General features: G+C 32.6%; 2 protein-coding genes across 4 annotated transcripts in view; both read right to left on the reverse strand.

Moving 5' to 3' along the window:
• The window catches only part of BI-1 (Bax Inhibitor-1), a 5,018-nt gene extending 2,709 nt beyond the window's left edge, over positions 1–2,309 (reverse strand). Inside the window, exon 1 of the mRNA XM_018542852.1 lies at positions 1,973–2,309. Within this exon, the coding sequence (XP_018398354.1) occupies positions 1,973–2,031 (59 nt within the window). The 5' untranslated portion in view covers positions 2,032–2,309. The remainder of the gene's footprint in view (positions 1–1,972) is intronic.
• A 1,653-nt stretch (positions 2,310–3,962) lies between these two features.
• Positions 3,963–8,533, reverse strand: part of LOC108776276 (DDB1- and CUL4-associated factor 8) — a 5,651-nt gene continuing 1,080 nt past the window's right edge. Inside the window, exons 2-12 of one of the 3 annotated variants that reach the window (XM_018542842.1) lie at positions 7,275–8,126; positions 6,951–7,079; positions 6,646–6,881; positions 6,383–6,526; positions 6,026–6,249; positions 5,711–5,876; positions 5,426–5,588; positions 5,202–5,332; positions 4,988–5,107; positions 4,695–4,796; positions 3,963–4,619 (exon numbers count right to left, since the gene is read on the reverse strand). In XM_018542842.1, the coding sequence (XP_018398344.1) occupies positions 4,464–4,619; positions 4,695–4,796; positions 4,988–5,107; positions 5,202–5,332; positions 5,426–5,588; positions 5,711–5,876; positions 6,026–6,249; positions 6,383–6,526; positions 6,646–6,881; positions 6,951–7,079; positions 7,275–8,022 (2,319 nt within the window). In that variant the 5' untranslated portion in view covers positions 8,023–8,126 and the 3' untranslated portion in view covers positions 3,963–4,463. Of the gene's footprint in view, positions 4,620–4,688; positions 4,797–4,987; positions 5,108–5,201; positions 5,333–5,425; positions 5,589–5,710; positions 5,877–6,025; positions 6,250–6,382; positions 6,527–6,645; positions 6,882–6,950; positions 7,080–7,274; positions 8,127–8,533 lie in introns of those variants that run through there. The other 2 variants (XM_018542841.1, XM_018542840.1) reach the window with 2 other exon arrangements.

The following is an 8,533-nucleotide window of genomic DNA, read 5'->3' on the forward strand; positions in this document are numbered from 1 at the left end:
TATATATATAAAATAGTTTGAAGAACGGAAAATAGATGTTAAATATAATAGGTAATATAGGAAAATATGTTCCATATTCTAAGGGAGTGTGAAGCGACAAAAATGAACTGGAGAAGAAGAGTTTGTAGGGAAAGGGAAAAGCTTGGAAATAATTAAGAGAAATGCTAGGAAGGAAATAGAACGGAAGAAATAAAAAAAGGAGAGAATTTGCTTAGTTATAGCAACAGTATAATAGTTCACTACTTAATATTGAAAAAAGAAATAAATGTAGCAATTTAAATTTGCAGAAATTTTTCATATAGTTTATACAAGTGTCTATTAGTCCATTATTATTATTCCAAAATATAGATTAAATAAGATTGAACAATATAAAATAGTTTACACAAAGAGAGTACAAAGAAGTTAAGTAAAATTAATTTCGTTCATTTTGTTTGGCTGAAAAATATACAAAAGTGTAATGTATGTATAAATCATAAATATATATAAAAAGAATACATAGATATAAAATGTAAAGTATGAAGTATGTGGAAGCCATTTTAAGCCGTCAGGTAAGGATTAAAATAAAATAAATAATAAATAATTTATGATCTCACTAATTAATCATGCAGTGATATATTACACAAATCAACAAAAAACTAATTATTGTATCCATATTAAGAAAATTCTACAAGCATCAATAAATCAATCGTTGCTGGCGATACTAAAAAAAATTTAATTAATCATTTTTTTTATCCTCTAAAAAAAGGTACTATTTTGTTTTCACATAGATTATTATATAATAAAAATAGACAATAGAACAAGACAAGATGTGAAGATCAACCCAAAAGAACATTCTTAAAAACGGAAGTACTTCTCACTGTGTCATTTCCCCCCCTCTCTTTCTACACACACATTCTTCCAAGTCCAAGGAGAATTTTTTCTCCTCTCTCGAAATTTATGTCTTCTATCCCTTTTTTTCGTAATCAGATCTAAGACGACAAACCTTGGCTAACTTGATATCTATAATTAGGTAGTTCAACCAACAGATATCCATCTCTATTAAATATGTATAGATTAATTTTAATCCCGGTTCAACTTATTTTTTTTCTAATTCTAAAAATTTGAAAGAGACAAAAAGAAGACACAAACATGGAGCAAGACTTTAAACCGAGATTAAAATTAATCTAAACAGTAGAAATCGGATAAGAATCGCCCAAGGCAAAATCCTTACTAGACAAATTCGACCTTTAAAAACTGACTCTTTTTTTCTCCGTTTATGTTAAAAACAAAGAAAAATCAATAATTCTATACATGGTGATGAAGCAGGGCGAATAAAATCGGTTCAGTAAATTAATCGCCAACATGGCAATCGGAGTTTGATCGGAGTCGGTCCTTGTCGTTCCAAGTGCGAAAGGCACGACGCAACACGGCTAAAAACAACATGCACAATCTGGAAAAAAAGAACTCTATACAGGGTGTCCCAACTTTATCGCCACGTTAATAACGTTAGACGAGGTGGGGATGGAATTGAAATCGGCCTCTCTCTCTCTCTCTCTCTCTCTCTACTGTCGAGGACGTTATTATCGGTATGTCATCGAGAAAAATCGCGAAATCTCTCCGATGCCATACTTTTAGCGTCTTTCGCTTTCACTAGATGCAGATGCGTCGCGATATCTACGGATCAACGATGTCCGTCGTCATTCCAGAACACCTATCGAAGGTCATGCACGAATACGTGACGACGCGACGTATTATCATGAATTATGATAACCGCTATTCTTCTGTAAGATATGGAGATAAAAAAAAAAACAAGATTGTCCCCGTGATTGTGAAATTGCATCATGGGATTCAAGTCTCGTAGACTTTCTCGAGAGGAAGAGAAAAAGAGGAGGGGAGAGCGAGAGAGAGAAAAAGAGAATCGCATAACATATCTTGCTCCTAATTACGTCGCTCGTTCATCTTTTCGTTACGATTTTGCGAACGCGATACTCACAGCGTGCTGCTGAAGACATTGAAGAAACTGTTGAGGTTCAGAGTTGATGTCGATGCCATAATTTTGCCGTCACTTTCGACTCGCTGGCGCCCAAACGGGGTTGTGGCTCTCTCCGGGCTGGTTCACTAGACTGGACTCACCACTGATAATCAACGCGTCGCACGAAACGTTCCGCTCGCACGCAGCTCAATGACTGGCGGTATTGCCCGGCTAATTCCTATGCACGCGGGGAAGGCGAGGATTATCGTCGAAGCGAGTCGACGAATTACACGCACGTACGTAGCTGATCTCCGCACAGGGGACACGTCAGTGATATTCCTACGCGTAGAAGCCTAGAAGCCAGCCGACGGGGCAGACGAGGATAGGAGAGAACGGACGCGACCGATTGGTCATGCGCGCCGTTAACCCCCTCCCGCCGATCGCGCGGCGCCGCCGCGAGATGGCGACTGCCTCGATCGCGCTATATATGGTTGCCCGAAAATACCAACGTTCCTCTCGTATCCACTTGTAACGTTGTTAATAATGGACGAGTTCGAGACGGCAAAGTGGCTAGGCATGCTTATCATTTCTTACCAATCCTTACCGAGCGAATGAACATGATTATTACATGTGGATTTAACCAACCATGTTTAAGTGCTCGACGAGCAGATCTAGCCGCTTTGCTGACTTGAACTCGCCCATTGGGCGCATCCATGTTGTTTAACAAATTAACAGTATAATAAATCATTTGTTATCAGCCATTTGTGAATGTGCTCGTTTTAATATTTGACCTTGACTTATCTTGTTTATATATTGCTTAATATTATTTAATTTTAATTAATTTTAATATTTGGTTCAACTAATATATTCATCTTTTTTAAATTCTAAATATAAAAAAAATCGTTCAAATAAAAGACATCATTTTAACTACTAAGTATTTAATTTTGTTATAATTATCTTGCGATAACCGCGCTGACTCTTATTAGCTGTTTTATATTTATTTTGGTTTGTATTTTCAATATTGTGAGAGAATCCGTTTTTAATTACTCTGTATTATTGTTTATTGAAAAAAGATGAAGAGTAAGTTGAACCGAGATTAAAATTAATCTACATTGGTAAAAACGAGCAAATGTAAATTAATCCGATTTACCTTTTATCTTTTCCTAATTTTAAAAGAATTGGGGTTTAACTTACTGTTCATCTTTTTCTAATGATCATTTCTAGCAATGTAGATTAGCTTTAATCTCGGTTTAAGTCACTCGTTATCTTTTTTCACGCTTAGAACTAAACAAAAAGTAAATTAAGCCGAGATTAAAGTTAATCTACATTGGTAGAAATGAATATGAATCATAGAATTAAAATAAGAAAAAAATAAGTTTAACTGAAAGTTACTTTACAATGGTAGAAATATATTTTAACTCCGATTAACTATTATCAACAATTCAGAATTATTCCTAACACAAGTTAATATATAATTCTACAGTTCTATACAATTCATTGTCTGTAATTTAAACTGTATATCTGTTGAACACAACAAAAACAAATTAATAACGACGATAGAATACGCAGATATTAAATTTATAGTCATTAAATTTTAATCGAAGTTTGATTTATCCTTTCTCTTGCATAAAAAATATCCGAATTATAATCAAAATTCTATCACCGACATTTGTCTTTATCGCTTTCCCGCAATTTCCTGCAATGTTCCTCTGCAATTGCTTTTCCTTTAATTAACTGTTCCTAAAAAAAAATTTGTTAATGTATATTTTATCTTACACGCAACTTCGATACTAAGTGTTCTGAAATATTACAAACTTTGAAATAAAAGGGTTTTATTCACATACACACACACGCACACACACAATTTTGTCTTCATGCGTTTATTCAGCAAAAATTCGACTTTCTGAAGTATTCAAATAAATTAATATTAATATGTAATTGTAAATCAAAAAGCATCGTGATTTCTTAGAAATATGATTGTTATATTCATATATTACATATGTAAGGGCGTAAACAGATATATAACGTATAAACCAAATTTAAAAAAACAGTCCTGCGGAGAATATACATTCCTATAAATACGTTTGTTAATTATATCAAACGTTTTCACATTTTATGCGTTTTTCCTAGCTTTATAAATTACGTGTTTGCAACTTATTAGAAAATACTATCTTGTTCTCTCTTTCTCCGTTTATCTCCTAATATCGTACACTAAAAACATAGTCTTCGTGTCCGTTCAACGTATATATTCAAAAATTACAATACAACTGTAAATCAACTTATGTAGGTCACTACTGATTATATTTAACTGATAAAAAAGATCAATCGTAACTAGAATACGCAGTTTCTTTGATACGTTGCGATACTGCCCCCTCCTATACACTCCGCTATGTCAAGCTATTGACAATTATTCAGTAGAATTTATTATAATCGATTGAAACGACTAATATGAATGCCTTGAACGCTATATAACTCTCATCGTATTAATATCAAATCACATTAAGCAACAACTTTAAGACGGAGGACATTGTATTCTTCGAACATCGCTTTCCGATTGATTATCGCTGTCCTCGGACGAGCTGTCCATCGAGGAGTCATCAAAGTGGTAATCTTCGTCATCATCTTCGTATCGATTTGGATCCTCGAGTCCGTAACGCGTATAAAAATTCTAAAAAAAAAAACACGATGGCATAGTCAAGTTTTCGATATCGACAAGTGTCCGATATATATTACTTACACGTACTCTTTCTCTATGGATATGTCGTAGTAACATCCAAAGTAATTGGCTGTCGAATGAATCAGGCACATTTTCTTGTTTCCGATTCCTTGCGTTGGACTTGACGCACTTGTGAAAAAAAAAAACAAAACACGTGAATCATGCTTTCATCGAAATGCAATTAGTCTTCTGTATTCAGTGTATTCAATTCTTATTTCAGGAACACGCTCGCGATATAAAAATTATTATTAAATGATATGATAAAATAAAGAGAAACGCAAAACACAAGACATAGAAAGATGATTTTTGCCTCTACATACATTCGCGAGTGATTTCATCATTGGAGGTTCTCCACACGAAGGCACCCATATCTTAACATCGTAATCCAATCCACTTGTCGCGAGAATGGGAATATGAGGATGTCCCTCTAAGCAATTTACCTATAAATTAAATTAAAAAAAGAAAACCACTTTCTTTCCTACGCTGCGAAAAAGAAAAATTTATTCATCGAATTTATGAAGTGTGGAAACTCACAACTCCTTGCTTATCTCCTGCCATCCACTGTACAACGGCTTCCATATTTTTGTCCCAAATGAATATATTACCGCAATCGGATCCAGATATAACATACTCGCTTTTAGGACCAAAGAAATTGACTCCCTTTACTGCAACATAAAAAAAAGAGATCAAAATATTTAGAATAAAAGTATATATAAAATATAATATAATTGTATTTTATATAATTGCATACTACGTACCAGTTGCACTATTCCTATGACCCTGATACCTATGAGCGTAATCTACATGTGAAGACATAAATCTATCAAACAGGTAGATGTCTTCATCATTATACGACGCGAGAATTTCTGTTCCGTTGTGATTATATACAGCGCACGTTACATGCGCGTGCTTATTACCTGTCTGAGACATTTAAATTACATATGTAAAATTAAACACATGTAAGAAAAAACGAGCCACATTATTCTATTGTATTAAGTGTTAGTAAACTTTTTCAATAACAGAATTATAATAATACGACGTACCAAGTGATCGGGGCACAGTTTATAAAGCGGCGTCGAAACTTTTCGCCGATCATATACCCTCACGTAATGAGAACGGCCACCGACGCAAAATTCATTACTATTAAAAGGATTAGAATGTATACTGAACAGTTGCACTTCTGATGAACCTTCCTTTACTACAAGTAATCTGTGGATAAAGAGGTCTTTTCACATACACACACAAATATATATTACACGAAAAATTAACATATTTTTAAATATACTATGACCTATAGACTATATAATGAATAGAAAATAAACATATTTAAATGTTTTAATATATAGATAATGACTTACTTGTTTGGTTTGCTCTCGCGAATGTCTATGGAGAATACCCTCGCATCTTCTCCAGCAGAAAAGACTACATGTGGTGTTTCATGATGTACAGCCAATTTGTGCGATGGTCCACGATGCGCTGCCAATTTCTTCGATGTGTCGTGTTCAAGATCTAACAAACGTACCTGACCATCTCTAGCACAAGTGACCATAAGATATTCCACATCTAATGGCAACCACTTGGCCTAAACAATTAAATAAAAAAAAAATTATTAGAAAAGATAAATAATTATTATGTAAATAAATAACAATAAATCTTTATAATTATAAAATACTCTAATCACAATGTTTTAACTATACAAGTGCATAAGTATATACTTGAAACATATTGCTTGTATGGCCACTCATAAACCAGTGGCGCTTTTTTCCTACAGCCCAATCCCAAATAACAACTGCTAAATCATCAGAGGCACTGGCTAATAAATTTCCCTTTTGATTGAAATTTAAGGCATTTACACAACCCTATAAATAAAAATCAAACATTGATACATATCACTAAATAATAATTAAAAAAATGGTCTAATAATGATCACATAAAACATTGTATAGCTCAATGTGCATTTACAAAGTGAATAAATTACCTGATGCTCATTAAGATTATACATAAGCTCAAGTCGCTCTACTGCATGTAAAGAGCCATAGAATCTTCTTTGAAATAACGGATTGCTACCTATTTGTCGATTTATCATTTCCGGTACAATACGCCAATTAGGAGGTGGTTTCTCTATTTTTAGACAATAAGGTATTTCTTCCTCATATTCCTCTTCCTCATCATATTCATCCTCATCATTAGTAGTTCTCCATTCATTCGAGTCAGCTATTTCACAATTTAAAATTTTACATTATATCAAACAAGTGGTACAAACATTAAAAGAGTATAAAATACCTCTTTCGTCTTTATATCGATCAGATTCGTCATTAGACGTATCTGATCCTGCTCTGCGAGTCTCTGAATTTCTATTTGATGTTTCATTCTGAGTTGAATCATTTCTAGTACTGGCAGATGCAACGTTTCCTAAAATTATAATTATTTCCATATATAAAATTTATACATAATTATTAATATTATATGTCATTATTTAACATTATTAATATATTATATTTTGTAATCTCATGTATTATTCAACGAGACTTTTCAAACATAATTAGATTTCACAAAATTATAATTAACAAATATCTATTGTTACCAAAATTGTATACATGAGATTACCTTCATCTGTGTCAGGAATAAAAGCTTCTCTTGTTGCTTCATTAGACAAGGTATTATTAGAACTGTCTTCATTATCACTTGTTATATTTCGTCTCCTACGATACTTTCGCAGTTTCACTTTTGATTTGTTCCTTTGAAACATGACTATATCGTCATTTACATTTCCAGCACTGGCATTACACGCACTCTTATTTAATTTCTGTCGCTTACTCGAATCTTCGTCTGAGCTATCGTCTGATTTTTCTATTGACGTGCCACTACCAACTTGACCTTTAGAGATACTTCTTTTAACTTTATTCTGATCTGTATGCAATGTGTTTGCTTCGTTAGTAGAAGAAGAAGAAGGCAGACTATTGTCTTGCGAGGTAGTCGCTTTTGATAAATCAACTGAATTAAAATTGGTAGAATATAAGATTTCTTTTAACACATCGTTAGTTTTGTCGCACTTAGTGATAACATCAGTTGTTATCTTAATCTCGTCTTCTGCAGAAAGTTCCATAGGCTTGTTTGCTTGTCCATTTTTCATAGTTTCACAAGCAAGATTGTTATCAAACCCAACTATATGACTAGTATCTTTTAAAGTGACACTGCTCTCAGATGTAACACTAGAACAGTCTATATTCCTTGAGATGCTTGAATCTTCTAAAGAATTTGACTGCACTTTCCCAGATTCCTCAGAATCCTTGGTATCAGGAAATTTCATCTCAGAATCATTATCAACATCATGTATTTTATTTTCGGAGTCCATTTTATTTTCGAGATTTTAGATGTATTTCTATTGTTTACTCAGAATGCCAACAATCATCCCTTCAAAAAGGCACAATCTGCAATTGCAACATGTCCAATATTTATCTGGAAAGTGATTAAAAAAATTTATATAATAAATAATGAAAAATCTCTTATATATATTACAAAATATATCATATTTATTGCATATGAAATATACATATATACATAAATTGAAACATTAATAAAGTATGCATACATTTGAGTAAATTATTTTAAAAATCACATAGAAAAAGATTATCTACCTGAAATCAATATTTATCAAAAACTTTCTTTTTTAATTAAGTGGATAACTTCATATAGCATCTAAAATTAAAGTCCATATTCAGAACACATTTATACTGATATTATCAAATAATTAGTATGTGTATAGTCCATACTATATATAGTATATAGAATTTAAAAAATATTTATCAATAAATTCAGGCTTAAAAATTACAAAATATAAAAAATATACTCTATATATATATATA

This window comes from Cyphomyrmex costatus, unplaced genomic scaffold, assembly GCF_001594065.2.
Source record: "Cyphomyrmex costatus isolate MS0001 unplaced genomic scaffold, Ccosl1.0 scaffold35, whole genome shotgun sequence".
NCBI lineage: Eukaryota > Metazoa > Arthropoda > Insecta > Hymenoptera > Formicidae > Cyphomyrmex > Cyphomyrmex costatus.